The sequence below is a fragment of the Trachypithecus francoisi genome, unplaced genomic scaffold (genome assembly GCF_009764315.1).
Source record: "Trachypithecus francoisi isolate TF-2019V2 unplaced genomic scaffold, Tfra_2.0 Lachesis_group20, whole genome shotgun sequence".
In the NCBI taxonomy this organism is placed as follows: Eukaryota; Metazoa; Chordata; class Mammalia; order Primates; family Cercopithecidae; genus Trachypithecus; species Trachypithecus francoisi.
In genome coordinates, this window is record NW_022681466.1 from 49,669,536 (window position 1) to 49,688,672 (window position 19,137).

Here is a 19,137-nt window from a genome sequence, read left to right on the forward strand (position 1 = left end):
TTTTAATGCAGAGTTGGAGTCTATTATAAATACTTAAGGGAACATTTGTTGGTGGTAGGTTGCAATATATTGATTCTGGAACTCCAAAGTACTGGAAGCAAAACTAATTGCACATAAGGGGGGTAAAAATAAAAGCCACGGCCCGGCGCGGTGGCTCAAGCCTGTAATCCCAGCACTTTGGGAGGCCGAGACGGGCGGATCACGAGGTCAGGAGATCGAGACCATCCTGGCTAACACGGTGAAACCCCGTCTCTACTAAAGAATACAAAAAACTAGCCGGGCGACGAGGCGGGCGCCTGTAGTCCCAGCTACTCGGGAGGCTGAGGCAGGAGAATGGCGTGAACCTGGGAGGCGGAGCTTGCAGTGAGCTGAGATCCGGCCACCGCACTCCAGCCTGGGCGACAGAGCCAGACTCCGTCTCAAAAAAAAAATAAAAATAAAAATAAAAGCCACACATATACAGTCAAAACAACAGGGATATATTCTGAGAAATGTGTCGTTGGGCGATTTTGTCATTGTACAAACCTAGATGGTATCATCTGCTACACACCTAGGCTGTATGGTATAGTCTATTGCTCCTAGGGTACAAGTCTGTACAGCATGTTACTATACTGAATACTGTAGATAGTTGTAACATATTGTAAGTGTGTATCTAAACATAGAAAAGGTACAGTAGGCATGGTGGGTCACACTTGTAATCCCAGCACTTTGGGAGGCCAAGGCGGGAGGATCTCTTGAGCCCAGAAGTTTGAGACCAGTCTGGGCAATATAGGGAGACCCCATCTCCACAAAGAAATTGAAAATTATCCAGGTATGGTGGTGCATGCCTGTGGTCCCAGCTACTCAGGAGTCAAAGATGAGAGGATTCCTTGAGCCCAGGAGGCTGAGGGTGCAGTAAGCCATGATCACACCACTATATTCCAGCCTCGACAACAGAACTAGACCCTGTCTCAAGAAAGAAAGAAAGAGAGAGAGAGAAAGAAAGAAAGAAAGATACAGTAAAAATATAAAAATATAATAATATAATCTTATGGGACTACCATTATGTATGTGATTGTTGTTGTCCAAAACATCATTTTGTGATGCTTGACTGTATTTGTGTGCAAAAGACCACATATTTACATTGGTTTTTGAGTCAGTCTTTTCGACCAATAAATCTTTTCACAAGTTTTTTTTTTTTTTTTTTTTTGAGATGGAGTCTTGGTCTGTCACCTAGGCTGGAGTGCGGTGGCACGATCTCAGCTCATTGCAACCTCTGCCTTCCAGGTTCAAGTGATTCTCCCGCCTCCACCTCCCGAGTAGCTGGGACTACTGGTGCACACCACCATGCCCGACTACTTTTTCTGTTTTTAGTAGAGACGGGGTTTCCTCATATGGGCCAGGCCAGTCTCAAACTCCTGAGCTCGTGATCTGCCTGTCTTGGCCTCCCAGAGTGTTGGGATTACAGGCGTGAGCTACCATGCCTGGCCTACAAATTGTCTTTCTTTTTTTAACTTTTTATTTCCTAAACAATACCGATGTACAGAAATCATCTTTAAATATGGCACTCTGAAAGCTGCTGGTTGAGTTTAAGACTCCCCAGAAATATAGAAGGAGGTCAAGGAGAATTAAAACAAGCCATTCCGGCCAGGCTCAGTGGCTCACACCTGTAGTCCCAGCACTTTGGGAGGCTGAGGTGGGCGGATCGTCTGAGGTCAGGAGTTCCAGACCAGCCTGGCTAACATGGTGAAACCCCGTCTTTACTAAAAATACAAAAAAGTTAGGTGGTGTACCTGTAATGCCAGCTGCTTGGGAGGCTGAGGCGAGAGAATGGCTTGAACCTGGGGGTCAGAGGTTGCAGTGAGCCGAGATTGTGCCCCTGCACTCCAGCCTGGGGAACAGAGTGGGACTCCATCTCAAAAAAAAAAAAGAAACTAGCCATTTTCTGGTCGGGTGTGGTGGTTTACGCCTGTAATACCAGCACTCTGGGATGGCAAGGTGGGTGGATTACCTGAGGTCAGGAGTTTGAGACCAGCCCGGCCAACATGGTAACACCTCGTCTCTACTAAAAATACAAAAAGTTGGCCGGGCACCAGTGGCTCACACCTGTAATCCCACCACTTTGGGAGGCCAAGGTGGGTGGATCACCTGAGATCAGGAGTTCGAGACTGGCCTAGCTAACATGGTGAAACCCCATCTCTACTAAAAATTCAAAGACTAGCCAGGCGTGGTGGTGGGTGCTTGTAATCCCAGCTACTCGGGAGGCTGAGGCAGGAGAATTGCTTGAATCCGGGAGGTGGAGGTTGCAGTGAGTGGAGATTGCGCCACTACACTCTAGCCTGGGCGACAGAGCGAGACTCTGTCTCAAAAAAACAAAACACAAAAGAAAAAAACCCTCAAAAATTCGCTGGGTGTGGTGGCAGGTGCCTGTAATCCCAGTTACTTGGGAGGCTGAGGCAGGAGAATTGCTTGAACCCGGGAGGCAGAGGTTGCATTGAGCCGAGATTGCACCACTGCATTCCAGCTTGGGCAACAGAGCAAGACTTCATCTCCAAAAAAAAAAGAAAAGAAAGAAAAAAAAGTGTGTGAATGTTTTGTTATAGAGGTATATTTTTGTGTGTAGATTTTTTTTTTTTTTTTGAGACGGAGTTTCGCACTTGTTGCCCAGGCTGGAGTGCAGTGGCACAATATTGACTCACGGCAACCTCCGCCTCCCAGGTTCAAGTGAGTCTCCTTCCTCAGCCTTCTGAGTAGCTGGGATTACAAGTATGCACCACCACGCCTGGCTAATTTCGTATTTTTAGTAGAGATGGGGTTTCACCATGTTGGTCAGGTTGGTCTCAAACACCCGACCTCAGGTAATCCACCAGCCTCAGCCTCCCGAAGTACTGGGATTACAGGCGTGAGCCACCATGCCTGGCGATTTTGTTTTAGTAGAGAACTGGGTTTTTTTTTGAGGCGGAGTCTCGCTGTGTCACCCAGGCTGGAGTGCAGTGCCATGATCTCAGCTCAATGTAACCTCTGCCTCGTGGGTTCAAGCAGTTCTCCTGCCTCAACCCCCTGAGTAGCTGGGATTACAGGCTCTTGCCACCACGCTTGGCTAATATTTTTGCATTTTTAGTAGAGACGGGGTTTCACCATACTGGCCAGGCTGGTCTCCCAACTCCTGACCTCAGGTGATCCGCCCGCCTCTGCCTCACAAAGTGCTGGGATTACAGGCGTGAGCCACTGCTCCTGGCCAGTAGCTATTCTTATTACTATAAATCTGGTAAATAATATGACTAATTTGTCATCTAAAAAGCCAAACAAATATAGAACAACCTTTTATTGTTATTACTATTATTATTGTTTTTTTGAGATGGAGTTTTGCTCTGTCACCCAGGCTGGAGCACAGTATCTCAATCTCGGCTCACTGCAGCCTCTGCCTCCCGGATTCAAGCAATTCTTCTGTCTCATCCTCCCGAGTATCTGGGATTACAGGCGTGCGCCACCAAGGCCAGCTAATTTTTGTATTTTTAATAGAGACGAGATTTCACTGTGTTGGCCAGGCTGGTTTTGAACTCCTGGCCTCAAGTGATCTGCCCACCTTAGCCTCCCAAGGTGCAGGGCTTACAAGCATGAGCCACCACACCCGGCCCAGCCTTTTTTTATTATTGAGGGCTATCAGTGAGTCACTAATATTTGCCGTTATTTTAGTTGTTCCTACTAGCCATGAAAGCTTGCGAAACTAAACTTGCCTGATCTTCAGTTTCCTTCTGTGTAAAATGAGGATAAGGATAGTACCTACTTTACCTGGCCATTGTGGAAATTAAAATGAGAAACTTATTTAAAATGCTTAGCACAGTGCCTAGGACATAGGAGATTCTTAATTAATGTTAGCCATGATAATACTAAATATTATTGTTATTCAAGGTGACATCCCCTGCTCCTCCAACTGACAACTTATTCTTTAAATGTCTCCTACTCTCTTTCCCATCATAATGCTCTTTTAATGCTCTGATGGCAGTTTGTGGCTGCCCCAGTTATGTAAGAAAATAATTCATTTCATTATAGTTACTTTTGCTTGCCATCCTTGTTACCAGAATGAGAGTTTTTGAGGTGAAGACCATGCTTTATTCATCTTTATAACCCTACTTTCTGGCACATACTAGGCCTCAATAAATGTTGAATGAATGCCTTTATGAATGTTGTGGGTGTAATTTGGCAGACATTCTTTTTTCGATTATCTTGGTCTTGATGATGTGCACTCTATTAGATAATCAAGAATTAAACATGTATTTTTTCATATGGTTTGTTTACTGCTACATAATAAAACTGCGCCAAAGCTTAATAACTTAAAAAGCAACCATTTTATTTGCTTACAATTCTGGAAGTTGACTGGGGCTCAGATAGGTAGTTCTCCTGGTTTTGCTTGGCAACACTCTTATGCGCGAAGTTGAGGCTGGAATGTCTGACATAGAACATTCACTTATATTGGAGACTTAGTATTAGCTAGTCTCAGTTGGAACACTGGCATACCTGTGCTTTGGTGCCAATCTCTCTCTCTGTCTTCCTCCCTTCCTGCCTTTTCACCTTCCTGTCTCTTTCCCCTTGTCCTCTCCAGAAAAGTAGGCATACTTCTTTCATGGTGGCCTCCAAAAAGCAGATGTTGACAGGTCTTCTGAAGGATGAGGCCTGGAACTGGCACAGGATTAGTTTCACTCTATGGCTGTGCACGTGTGATTGCATTACTAGTCACAGGCCCAGCCCAGATTCTAGGGGAGAGGACCACACAAGGCCACGAGTAGTTGGAAGTGTGAATTCCTGGTACATTGGAGGCTGCTACTGTAACAGATTACCAAATCATATAATATACGTTTTCTTTTTGAAAGTTCTCAAATAAGCATTTTTTTTCTAAAAAAGCCTAAGTGTAAGAGAAACGAGGAGAAACATAGCAGTGCTTACAAGTCCATTCTTGAGTCAGACAGAATTCACAATCTCTGCTACTTCATAACTTTGTGATATGGCCAGTTTCATCTCTCTGACTCCTATGTTACTCATCTACACCATCTACACATGTTCCCTTCACAGGGTTATGGTAGAGTTTAAATTAGACCATAAGTACAGTTTTACCTGGCATACAGGTACTCAGTAGATGATAGCTGCTGCTGTATTGTTACTGTTTCCATTACTACTAATGACTGATGTCTTGGTATCAGTACAAAGACAAATAGCTAATATACATTTCACACAAAATGAGAAAAAATATGTTGATTAGCGTCTTCAATTTCAGTTGACTATTTTTATCTTTTTATTTTATTATTTATTTATTTATTTATTGAGATGGAGTCTCGCTCTGTCGCCCAGGTTAGGGTGCAGTGGCGCCGATCTCAGCTCACTACAGTCTCCGCCTCCCGGGTTCACGCCATTCTCCTGCCTCAGCCTTCCAAGTAGCTGGGACTATAAGCGCCCGCTACCACACCCGACTTAATTTTTTATATTTTTAGTAGAGACAGGGTTTCACCGTGTTAGCCAGGATGGTCTCGATCTCCTAACCTCATGATCTGCCTGCCTCGGCCTCCCAAAGTGCTGGGATTGCAGGCATGAGCCACCGCACCTGGCATTTTTTTAAATTTGTATTTTAGATGGAGTCTCGCACTGTTGCCTGGGCTGGAGTGCAGTGGCACGGCCTCGGCTCACTGCAACCTCTGCCTCGCAGGTTCAAGCAGTTCTCCTGCCTCAGCCTCCTGAGTAGCTGGGATTACAGGTGCCCGCCACGATGCCCAGCTAATTTTTTTGCATTTTTAGTAGAGATGGAGTTTCACCATGTTGGCCAGGCTGGTCTTGAATTCCTGACTTTGTGGTTCAACTGCCTCAGCCTCCCAAAGTGCTGGGATTACAGGCATGAGCCACTGCACCCGGCTGTCTTTTATTTTTGATCAGTATGTTTTTCTCTTTTTTTGTGGGGGTTTTGTTTGTTTGTTTGTTTGTTTTGAGACAGATTGTTACTCTCTCACCCAGGCTGGAGTACAGCGGCGTGATCGCGGCTCACTGCAACCTTCACCTCCTGAGCTCAAATGTTTCTCCTGCCTCAGCCTCCCAGTAGCTGGGATTATAAGCAGGCAACACCAAACCCAGCTAATTTTTGTATTTTTAGTAGAGACAGGGTTTCACCATGTTGCCTAGGCTGGTCTCAAACTCCTGAGCTCAGGCAATCCACCTGCCTCAGCCTCCCAAGATGCTAGGATTCCAGGCGTAAGCCACTGCTCCTGGCCAGTTTTTAATCAGTATGTTCTTGTTAGCAAATAGTTTTGTGTTTTGTATATGTGGTTTTCTTTTTTGTTTGTTTGGTTGGTTATTTTTTTTTTTTTTTTTCTTTTTTGAGACGGAGTCTTGCTATCACCCAGGCTGGAGTGCAGTGGCCAGATCTCAGCTCACCGCAAGCTCCGCCTCCCAGGTTCGCGCCATTCTCCTGCCTCAGCCTCCGGAGTAGCTAGGACTACAGGCGCCCGCCACGTCGCCCGGCTAGTTTTTTCTATTTTTTTAGTAGAGACAGGGTTTCACCGTGTTAGCCAGGATGGTCTCGATCTCCTGACCTCGTGATCCACCCGTCTCGGCCTCCCAAAGTGCTGGGATTACAGGCTTGAGCCACCTTGCCCGGCCTTGGTTGGTTATTTTTGAGGCAGGTTCTCACTTTGTCACCCAGGCTGGAGGGCAGTGGTGCAAAAACCACCCACTGCAGCCTCAACCTCCCAGGCTCAAGTGATCCTGTCACCTTAGCCTCCGAAGCAGCTGGGACTACAAGCCATGCCACCGCACCCAGCTGATTTTTTGTATTTTTTACTAGAGACAGAGTTTTGCCATGTTGCCCAGGCTGGTCTTGAACTCCTAGACACAAGTGATCTGTCCTCTAAAAGTGCTGGGATTATAGGCATGAGCCACTGCACCTGGCCTCTGTATATGTCTTTTTAGTAACTAAACTCTGGAGGAAAATATATCAGTTACTATTGTTTTGGAGGGTTGTGAAGGAAATACTCCTTAAGCTTTTGGGTGGCTTAGTATTAAAATACAAACTTGATGAATTTTTGGCATTTTGTGAGCTCTTAATCATGTTAAAACTTTAGAACAGTTGCTTTGGGGTTATATTCGGCTGTAGTGGAAACTTGGTAAGTTTTATTTTTTATTATTTACTTATTTATTTGTTTTATTTATTTATTTTTTTGAGGTGGAGTCTTGCTCTGTTGCCCAGGTTGGAGTGTGATGGCACTATCTTAGCTCACTGCAACTTCCGCCTCCGAGGTTCAAGTGATTCTCCTGCCTCAGCCCACCAAGTAGCTGGGACTACAGGCGTGCACCACCACACTTGGGTAATTTTTGCGTTTTTTGTAGAGACGGGGTTTTACCATGTTGGCCAGATTGGTCTTGAATTCCTGAGCTCATGATCCACCTGCCTCAGCCTCCCAAAGTGCTGGGGATTCCAGGCATGAGCCACCGTGCCCAGGCCAAAACTTTGTAAGTTTTTTTTTTTTTTTTTGAGACGGAGTCTTGCTCTGTCGCCCAGGCTGGAGTGCAGTGGCCAGATCTCAGCTCACTGCAAGCTCTGCCTCCCGGGTTCACGCTATTCTCCTGCCTCAGCCTCCGGAGTAGCTGGGACTACAGGCGCCCACCACCTCGCCCGGCTAATTTTTTTGTATTTTTTAGTAGAGACGGGGTTTCACCGTGTTAGCCAGGATGGTCTCGATCTCCTGACCTCGTGATCCGCCCGTCTCGGCCTCCCAAAGTGCTGGGATTACAGGCTTGAGCCACCGCGCCCGGCCAACTTTGTACGTTTTAATGGTCTGTTACATTAAAGGTTTTAGTGGCAGATTATTTCAAAATATTATTAATCAACATAATGTATATTACAGTTTCCTTTTTGAAATCTTGACTTCTCTCTCATTTGTATTCTCAAATCTATTTTGTTACAAATCACCACAGTTGTTTTTGCCTTGAATGGCTAGGTAGCATTTGAAGCTGATTGGTTGTCCACCACACGATTCTTTACACAGGGACAGGAAATACTACATGTTGTACCAAGAAGTTTCTTTAGCCAATACATAATTTACAGATTTATCTAGGAGCTCTTTTAAAATAGTGTTCTAAGGCCGGGCGCAGTGGCTCAAGCCTGTAATTCCAGCACTTTGGGAGGCTGAGACGGGCGGATCACGAGGTCAGGAGATCGAGACCATCCTGGCTAACACGGTGAAACCCCGTCTCTACTAAAAATACAAAAACTAGCTGGGCGAGGTGGTGGGCGCCTGTAGTCCCAGCTACTTGGGAGGCTGAAGCAGGAGAATGGCGTAAACCCGGGAGGCGGAGCTTGCAGTGAGCTGAGATCCGGCCACTGCACCCCAGCCCAGGCGACAGAGCGAGACTCCGTCTCAAAAAATAAAATATAAATAAAAAATAAAAATAAAATACAATAGTGTTCTATGGCCGAGTGCGGTGGCTTACGCTAGTAATCTCAGCACTTTGAGAGGCTGAGGCAGGAGGATTGCTTGAGTCCAGAAGTTTGAGACCAGCCTGGGCCACATGACGAAAACCCGTTTCTACAAAAAATACAAAATTTAGCTGGGTGCAGTGACACATGCCTGTGGTCCCAGCTTCCTGGGAGGCTAAGGTGGGAGAATCACCTGAGTCCAGGATTTCGGGGCTGCAGTGAATTGTGATTGTACCACTGCTCTCCAGCCTGAATGACCAAGTGAGAGCCTGTCTCCAAAAAAAAAAAAAAAAAAAGTGTCTTGTAAGTACAAAACGGCTTGGTGTAATGAAAGAGCATAGTCTTTGGAATTAGACTGTTTCTGGCACTGCGAAGCCTTGGGTAAGTTGTCTTCTTTGGTCCTCACTTTCTGAAACTGTATTGTAAAGATTTATTGAGTTAACAGTGAACACATGCAATCATTGGTACCATATCAAATATGAAGAAATTCACTCAGCAGTGGAGCTGCATTTTTAAATTAGTTTCATAAAGTCAAGCAAATGAACTTGATTAGTTACATGATTGGATTAAAGGTGACTAGGCTTTAAATCATGAACTATTTCAAGGAAAAGAAAATGATCCCATGGTAGTATCAAGTTTGAAATAGCAGTGGTTGGGATTCTGTAAGCAAAAGGACCAAATTTACAATGAGAGTACAGGAGGTGAATTTGGAAATTGAGCCTCACTTTTTTAGCCCTCTCTCTGTTTTGTGTTCACATACTTCCTTTTTTCTGAGACTCTGAAACAAAAACAAAACATAGGCTCTGCAATAACTGAAGGAGCTTTTGAATTCTTTCTAAAGGGGAAATTGACTTTACCTAACCAATGCACTTCCTGTGTATGCTGTATCCGCTAAAGAGCAAGACAGGACCTTGGCGGCATCATACTTAACTGCAGAATTTCCTCTTGGCCATTTGAAATGTATTACAGCGCTCTGACACAAGGTCTTTATTTATTCTGGTATCTGTAATGTGTATACAAGGTACCTGAGGGTCCTGTTAAAAATACAGGTTTGGCTGGGCGCGGTGGCTCACACCTGTAATTCCAGCACTTTGGGAGGCTGAGGCGGGTGGATCGCCTGAGGTCAGGAGTTCGAGATCAGCCCAACCAATATGATGAAACCCCATCTCTACTAAAAATACAAAAATTAGCCAGGCGTGGTGGCATGCGCCTATAATCCTAGCTACTCAGGAGGCTGAGACAGGAGAATCATTTGAACACGGGAGGTGGAGGTTGCAGTGAGCCGAGATTGCTCCATTACACTCCAGCCTGGGCAACAAGAGCAAAACTCCATCTCAAGAAAAAAAAAAAGATACAGTTTCTAGGGGAGGAGGAGGAAGAAAAAAATTCACGTTCTGATTTAGCAGTTCTGGATGGGGCCTGAGATTCTGAATTTCTAACAGTATCCCAGGGGATGTGTTAAAATCATAAGATATTCTCTCTTTGGTTCTTTTAGAAAGTTCTTTGAAACACACATGATTAACTGCGTTTTCACTCAACAGCATTTGTTTGCCAGATGCTATGTAGATGAGGGCCTAGTTCGCAAGTATCTCATAGTTGGATGGTGAGCCGAATCAAGTGCAATTTGGGTTTATGGCCTTTCTTTCTTTTTTTTTTAAATTTTTACTTGGATTAATTTCACAGAAATGCTTTGGTAACTACAGAAATTAGTTAACAATTAATTTAGAATTTTTCTTTGTGATTTAAAGAATTATTTTACTAACTGCACAGATATTATTATAATTGTGTTAATGTCAAATGGAGAGAAAAGAGCTGGATGAGGTGACTCACGCCTTATCCCAGCACTTTGGGAGGCTGAGGTGGGCGGATCACCAGAGGTCAGGAGTTCGAGACCAGCTTGGCCAACATAGCGAAACCGTCTCTACTAAAAATACAAAAATTAGCCAGGTGCGGTGGCGCGTGCCTGTAATCTCAGCTACTCAGGAGACGGAGGCAGAAGAATGTCTTGAACCCAGAAGGCAGAGGTTGCAGTGAGCCAAGATTGCGCCACTGCACTCCAGCCTGGGCCACAAGAGTGAAAGTCCATCTCAAAAAAAAAAAAAAAAGGAAAGAAAATTGTTTCTATGATCTGCCCACCCGGTAAATGATACTGCTGTTTTTCTGTTTTAGTCCTGGGGCATGGGCATTTTTTGTTTTTACATGGTCGTGAACGTTGCTGGGAAACAATATTGTATTCTGCTTTTTAAATTTAGAGAGAATTTAGAGAATAAATAGAAAGTTTTAAATTTCTCTATCAACTGTTGAAATATTGTTCTTTATTCATAATTTGATATGTTCTTTCTTGGTGGATTTTTCTTTTTTTTTTTTTTTTTTTTTTTTTGAGACGGAGTCTCGCTCTGCCACCTGGGCTGGAGTGCAGTGGCCGGATCTCAGCTCACTGCAAGCTCCGCCTCCTGGGTCTACGCCATTCTCCCGTCTCAGCCTCCCGAGTAGCTGGGACTACAGGCGCCCACCACGTCGCCCAGCTAGTTTTTTGTATTTTTTAGTAGAGACGGGGTTTCACCATGTTAGCCAGGATGGTCTCGATCTCCTGACCTCGTGATCCGCCCATCTCGGCCTCCCAAAGTGCTGGGATTACAGGCTTGAGCCACCGCGCCCGGCCCTTGGTGGATTTTTCTTATACTTTATTGGTAAGAGAAAGGTAAAAGGGTTATGGTAGTAAACAATATGTCGTATGAAACTAAGATAATATCTGGAAAGCAAAGTATGTTTTTTCTTTAACTTATTGGAGTGACTTATAGTTAGAATTGTCTCATTAAGTGAGAGAAAACGAATTGTATGTTACCTGAATTGTTTTTGAGAAAAGAGCCTTGCTCTGTGGCCCAGGTCAGGTTGCAGTGGTGATCCTCCCACCTTGGCCTCCCAAAGTGCTGGGATTACAGGCTTGAGCCACCATGCCTGGCCTGTTATCTGAGATCTTTAAAATAAAAATCCAGGTGCAGTGGATCACTCCTGTAATCTCAGCATTTTGGGAGGCCAAGGTGGTAGGATTGCTTGAAGCCAGGAGTTCAAGACCAGCTTGGGCAACATAACAAGCTCTCGTCTCTACAAAAAGTAAAATTAGCCAAGTGTGGTGGCCTGCGCCTATAAGATCAGCTGCTCAGAGAACTGAGGCAGGAGGATCACCTGAGCCCAGGAGTTCAAGGCTGCAGTGAGCAAGGATCATGCCACTGCATCCGGCCTGTGCAACAGAGTGAGACCCTGTCTCCGAAATGAAGAAAAATCTAGTGTCTGTATATACAACCTGTTTGTCTTCATAATATATTTGACGTGAAGATTTTCCTGTCATATCCCCTAGAATATGGGTTCTTAATCTAAGATCTGTAGATTTAGGGCAGTGTTTCTCAAATTGTGGGCTGCAGAATTACAGGTGTGCTTGGAAAAAGTGAGAACTCCATCCATACACTCCTTTAGGCCCTCCTGTCATTTTCTGGTTCAGTAGGTCTGGGATGGAACTCTGCAGTCTGAATTATAACAAGTAGCCTACATGATTCTTCTGCAAATGAAGTTTCATAATTACTACTTCAGGCAAGCCATGGTTTGGCTCTGAGGGAATTTGTAAACTTCTGAAATTGAATAATTTTTTAGGGTATAGATTATTTATTTTGGGGGGAAGAGGCTTTATTTTTTCTTCTCTTTTAATAAATTTGAAAGGAAGAGGCTTTATAAACCTCTCATTTAGATTCACAAAGAGCACTGTCATTCAAAAAGGATTAAGTCATTGTCCCAGCTCTGCCTCCTACAAGCCTCTTTGGTTTTTAAATAATTCTTGGTTTTCTTTTAGCATAATGAGAGCATTTTATCCATGAGGTTTTTGTTTGTTTGTTTGTTTGTTTGTTTGTATTGTGGCTTTTCATTTTTATTTAGGGACAGGGTCTCACTCTGTCACCCAAGCTAGAGTGCAGTGGTGCAGTCACAGCTTACTGCAGCCTCGATGCCCTGGGTTCAGGTGATCCTCCCACCTCAGCCTCCTAAGTATCTGGGACTACAGACATGTGCCACCATGCCCAGCTAATTTTTGTATCATTTGTAAAGACAGGGTTTCTCCATGTTATCCAAGCTGGTCTCAAACTCCTGGGCTCAAGTGATCCTCCTGGCTTAGCCTCTCAAAGTACAAAGATCATAGGTGTGAGCCACTGCACCTGACCATAGCTTGCTTTTTTTTTTTTTTTTTTTTTTTTTGAGACAGAGTCTCACTCTGTTGCCCAGGCTGGAGTGCAATGGTGCGATCGCAGCTCACTGCAACCTTCACCTCCCGGGTTCAACCGATTCTCCTGCCTCAGTGTCCGAAGTAGCTGGGATTACAGGCACAGGCACGCACCACCACGCTCAGCTAATTTTTTTGTATTTTTAGTAGAGACGGGGTTTCACCATGTTAGGCTGGTCTTAAACTCCTGACCTCGTGATCCACCTGCCTCGGCCTCCCAAAGTGCTGGGATTACAGGCATGAGCCACCGTGCCCGGCTGACCATGGCTTTTTAATCTACCGTTTCTTTGCTGCTTTTCAGTAAAATGAATTTTAATCCCCTCATAATTAAACAATTTTTAGTATTGAAACATACAATTTTCAAGAACACCTTTTACAGATAATAATAATTTATAACTTTTTTTTATCAAGTATGACAATGTGCTGTTTATTTTACCCGCTGTAGTACCTAGTTTATTTTAATTTATCCTCACAGCAACTCCATGAAGTAACTATTGTTTATTTCTTTTTTTTGAAATGGAGTCTTACTGTGCTGCCCAGCTGGAGTGCAGTGACGCAATCTTGGCTCACTGCAACCTGTCTCCCAGGTTCATGCAATTCTCCTTCCTCAGCCTCCCAAGTAGCTGGGATTACAGGCCTGCACTTCCACGACCAGCTAATTTTTGTATTTTTAGTAGATACGGGGTTTCACCACATTGGCCAGGCTGGTCTCGAACTCCTGTCCTCAAATGATCTGCCCTCCTTGGCCTCACAAAGTGCTGGGATCACAGGCGTGAGGCACTGCAACCAACCGAAATAACTATTATTATGCTCATTTGACAAATAAGGAAATTGAGGCATAGAACACTTAATTAACTTAACCAAATTGACATAATTTGTCAATGATGAAACCAAGATTTGGCTTATTCCATCTGACTTGAAGGGCAATTCTGTGTACTTCTGCCTGTTTGTGCAAATCAATCACATTTGGTTTATCAGTGAATGGAAGATGTATATATACAATGGAATACTATTCAACCTTAAAAGAGAAGGAAATTCTGTCATTTGTGACAGCATGGATGAACCTGAAGGACATGATCCTAAGTCAAATAAGCCAGATACAGAAATAAACATATTACATGATCTCATTTATATGTAGAATCTAAAAAGGTGGAAATCATAGAAGCAGAAAGTAGAATGGTGCTTGCTAGGGATGGAGTTGGGGATGGGGAGATGTTGGTCAAAGGCTACAAAGTTTCAGTTATTTAATATGCATAAATTCTAGAGATCTCAAGTACAGGATAGTGACGATAGTTAATAATATTGTAGTGTGGCTGGGCGCAGTGGCTCACGCCTGTAATCCCAGCACTTTGGGAGGCCGAGGCGGGTGGATCACGAGGTCAGGAGATCAAGACCAGCCTGACTAATGCGGTGAAACCCCGTCTCTACTAAAAATACAAAAAATTAGCCAGGTGTGGTGGTGGGCGCCTATAGTCCCAGCTACTCGGGAGGCTGAGGCAGGAGAATGGCGTGAACTCGGGAGGTGGAGCTTGCAGTGAGCAGAGATCGCACCGCTGCACCCCAGCCTGGGTGACAGAGCAAGACGCCATCTAAAAACAAACAAAAAAAATACTGTCGTGTATACTTGGAATGTGTTAGGAGAGATCATAAGTGTTCTCACCACACAGAAAGGTCACCATGTGAAAAGATGGACGTGTTAAGCTTGACTACAATAACAGTTCACTATGTGTATGTGTATCAAAATATCACACCTTAAATGTATATAATTTCAATTAGTCTTTTTTTTACTAAATTGAAGATGATGGTTATACGGTGCTTTTAGATTATTGTGAATTGTACCTATGGATTAGCCTTTTTTAAAGATTCTGATTTTGAGTATTTTGTTATTTCTTTTTAGATCAAAGAAAGTGCATCACAGACAAGAGATGTTCTCAAACAGCATTTTAATGATTTAAAGGGAACCCTTGGAAAGCTCCTGGATGAGCGATTGGTGACCCTTTTGCAAGAGGTGGACGCCATTGAACAGGAGACCATTAAACCACTAGATGACTGCCAGAAGCTCATAGAACACGGAGTCAACACTGCAGAAGACTTAGTTCGAGAAGGTGGGAGACCAGGGATCCTGTTACATTAGTGCATTAGTACATTTTCACACTGCTGATAAAGACATACCCGAGACTGGGCAATTTACAAAAGAAAGAGGTTTAATGAACTTACAGTTCCATGTGGCTGGGGATCATGGCAGAAGGTGAAAGTCATGTCTCACATAGTGGCAGACAAGAGAAGAGAATGAGAGCCAAGCGAAAGGGGTTTCCTCTTAAAGTACCATTAGATCTCATGAAAGTTATTCACTACTGAGAATAGTATGGGAGAACTGCCCCCATGATTCAATTATCTCCCATCGGGTCCCTCCCGCAACACATTGGAATTATGGGAGCACTACAATTCAAGATAAGATTTGGGTGGGGACACAGAGCCAAATGGTGTCACATGCTAAATGTGGTTCGTTCAGATTGACATTTTGCAGATTCCTCAGGATAGCAGCAGGCTTCTTGCCAGCTGTGGGGTTCTTAGAATGTTCTTACCTAGAGACGGTTTGTAATATAGGATGACAGATACACAGTTAGGCATCCCATGGCAAGTGCAGTTGAAGTGTTAGTTGTAATTAGTTATAAAACAAGAAAGAATAAATGATATGGGGCACATTGAGATGTTTTGATACAGGCACACAGTGTGTAATAATCACATTGTGGAAAATGGGGTATCCATCCTCTCAAGCATTTATCCTCTGTGTTACAAACAATCAAATTATACTTTTTTTTTTTTTGACACGGGGGTCTTGCTCTGTTGCCCAGGCTGTAGTGCAGTGGCGCTATCAGGGCTCACTGCAGTCTTGACCTCCCTGGCTCAGGTGATCCTGCCACCTCAGCCTCCCAAATAGCTGGGATTACAGGTGCGTGCCACCATGCCTGGCTAATTTTTGTATTTTTGGTAGAGACAGGGTTTCACCATGTTGCCCAGTCTGGTCTCGAATTCCCGGTCTCAAGCAGTCTTCCCATCTTGGCCTCCCAAAGTGCTGAGATTACAGGTGAGAGCCACCACAATTATAGTCTCCACTGTTCTGCTTAAAAAGTTAAAAAGAGTGATTGGTGATTACTCCTATCTTCAGCCAATTGAGTCATGCCCTGCTGCCTTCCTTTCTTCATTCTACTCACCTTCCTTCAACAGAGATCTTTGTCAGGCACATAACATAAACAAGGGGGCCAGATGCAGTGGCTCACGCCTGTAATCCCAGCACTTCGGGAGGCTGAAGCAAGTGGATCACTTGAGGTCAGGAGTTTAAGACCAGCCTGGGCAACAGCCTGTCTCTACAAAAAAAAAAAAAAAAAAATTAGCTGGGCATGGTGGTATGCACCTGGAGTCCCAACTACTTAGGAGGCTGAGGTGGGAGGATCGCTTGAGGCCAGGAGATTAACGCTGCAGTGAGCCGTGATTGCACCACTGCATGCCAGCCTGGGTGACAGAGTGAGACCCTGTCCCCAAAAATATAAAATGAGAGTAAGAATAAAAGCCAGGTGCGGTGACTCACGCCTGTAATCCCAGCACTTTGGGAGGTCGAGGTGGGTGGATCATGAGGTCAGGAGATCAAGACCATCCTGGCCAACATGGTGAAACCCCGTCTCTAGTGAAAATACAATAATTAGCTGGCCATGGCAGCATGTGCCTATAGTCCCAGCTACTCAGGAGGCTGAGGCAGGAGAATTGCTTGAACCCAGGAGGTGGAGGTTGCAGTTAGCTGAGATCGTGCCACTGCACTCCAGCCTGCTGGGTGACAGAGTGAGACTCCCTCTCAAAAAAAAAGAAAAGAATAAAATAGGTGAGAGTTCTTTCCTTTGGGATTCAGAGCCCAGTGAGAGAGAGAGATACATGCTAAGAGAGATCTAAGACCTTATTGGAGCACAGAGGAGGAAGTTCTTAACTTTGTCTGGAATAGTATAGGATAGCTTTCTGCAGGAGGAGTTCCACAGAGGCTGTCAAGCAGACATAAGAAAAAGAGGAGGTAACAGCATGATTCCAAGCAGAAGCAACATCATCATAAAGGCTGGAGTGCAGTGGTGCGATCTCAGCTCACTGCAATCTCTGCCTCCTGGGTTCACGCCATTCTCTTGCCTCAGCCTCCTGAGTAGCTGGGACTACAGGCGCCCGCCACCACGCCCGGCTAATTTTTTTTATTTTTAGTAGAGACGGGATTTCACCGTGTTAGCCAGGCTGGTCTTGATCTCCTGACCTCGTGATCCACCCACCTCTGTTGAAGCATTTTAAGCAGCAGAGTGACGTGATCAGATGTGCATTAAAAAAAAAATGATCCTGCCTATGTTTTGGAGATTGTGTTAGAGATTGTAAGACTAGAGGGAAAAGAGACTGATTAAAAAGTTATTAGAGGCCGAGGCCAGGCTAACACCTATAACCCCAGCACTTTGGGATGTCAAGACGGGAGGATCACATGAGGTCAGGAGTGAGAGACTAGCCTGGACAACATGGTAATACCCCATCTTTACTAAAAATACAAAAATTGGCCAGGCATGGTGGCAAGTACCTGTAATTCCAGTTACTCGGGAGGCTGAGGCAGGAGAATCGCTTGAACCTGGGAGACGGAGGTTGCAGTGAGCCAAGATTGCAGCACTACACTCCCAAAGTGCTGAGATAACAGGCGTGGGCCACTGTTTTAAAAAAAATTAGCCAGGCGGGCTGAGCACAGTGGCTCACGCCTGTAATCCCAGCACTTTGGAAAGCCGAGGTGGGCAGATCACGAGGTCAGGAGATCGAGACCATCCTGGCTAACACGGTGAAACCCTGTCTCTACTAAAAATACAAAAAATTAGCCGGGCGTGGTGGCAGGCGCCTGTAGTCCCAGCTACTTGGGAGGCTGAAGCAGGAGAATGGCGTGAACCCAGGAGGCAGAGATTGCAGTGAGCTGAGATTGCACCATGGCACTCCAGCCTGGGCGACAGAGCAAGACTGTGTCTCAAAAAGAAAAAAAAAATTAGCCAGGCATAGTGGCATATACCAACTATTGTCCCAACTATTCAGGAGGCTGAGGTGGGAGGAGAGCTTAAGCTATGATTGCACCACTGCAGTCCAGCCTGGGCAACAGAACAAGACCCTGTCTCTTAAAAATAAAAACAAAAAAAAAGATTTTTTTTTTTCCCCAGAAATGGAATTATTGATGATTTTACTGAGCAGTGACTGTTGTCTGTAGATGATTGCCTACATATGTGATGGAGGGGAAAGGGAAGGATTTGTGATGGCAAAAATCAGCCTACTTTTGGATTCTGAATAAATGGTGGTGCTGTTTTTGACACAGTAAGTGAGGGAGGAGGTGGGTGCTTAGTACGTAGTCAGGCATCTGGCTTGAGCATGGTGAGTTTGAGGTGCTTAAGATGGAAATATGGGTATGATTCTTAGGAGAGAGATCATACCAGGAGATGTCAGTATGGCAGTTAATGGTATATATATCAAATATGAATCCATTGGAATAAGTACAATCATCAAGGGACACCGTGTAATGTGAGAAGAGCAGATGAAAGAGATTAGAACACTAAGGGGCACCAACATTTAAAAGTCATTTGAGGAAAAAGGAGCTAGGGAAGGAGACTGAATTCCATCCCTTCTGCAGAATGAGTGCTGGGAGTGGTGTGGGAAAAAAGTGTGAATGATTCACAAGGCTGTTACTCTACCTGGAAGTTCATCTTCTTTTGGTCCCACTTAGAATATAGTACGAGTGTTATCTTGACATTGCTAGTTACATTTTTGTCTTATCTTTAATGAGAAGTGTTTATTTGCCACTGACCATAACAGTGCTTTTGAGAAAATTCTAGCAGTACCATGGAATGTCTTTCCTTGGTGGCTTTGCATTTGGAAACAAACCCAGAAGCAGTGCAGCATGGGCCAGGAGTGTACACTCATCCCCTGAGGACTGATCATTTGTTTTTATTTTAGAAGATAAATCCTGGCCGGGCACGGTGGCTCATGCCTGTAATCACAACACTTTGGGAGGCTGAGGTGGGCAGATCATCTAAGATTAGGAGTTCGAGACCAGCCAGGGCAACATGGTGAAACCCTGTCTCTACTAAAAATACAAAAATTAGCTGGGCATGGTGGTGGGCGCCTGTAATCCCAGCTACCCGGGAGGCTGAGGCAAGAGGTTGCAGTGAGCCGTAATTGCACCGTTGCACTCCAACCTGGGCTACAAGAGTGAGACTCCATCTCAAAAAAAAAAAAAAAAAGATAAATCCTAGCTGGGCATAGTGGCACATTCGTGTAGTCCTAGCTACTTGGGAGGCTGAGGCGGGAGGATCCCCTGAGCCCAGGAGTTTGAGGCTGCAGTGAACTATGATTACACATCACACTGCAGCCTAGGTGACAGAGTCAG

The 19,137-nt window shown here is 44.6% G+C and overlaps 1 protein-coding gene across 3 annotated transcripts in view; it reads left to right on the forward strand.

Moving 5' to 3' along the window:
* The window catches only part of CRLF3 (cytokine receptor like factor 3), a 55,571-nt gene that overhangs the window by 7,892 nt on the left and 28,542 nt on the right, over window positions 1-19,137 (forward strand). For all 3 annotated transcript variants that reach the window (XM_033184274.1, XM_033184272.1, XM_033184275.1), the window contains exon 2: window positions 14,602-14,809. In XM_033184274.1, coding sequence (XP_033040165.1) covers window positions 14,602-14,809 — 208 coding nt within the window. The remainder of the gene's footprint in view (window positions 1-14,601; window positions 14,810-19,137) is intronic.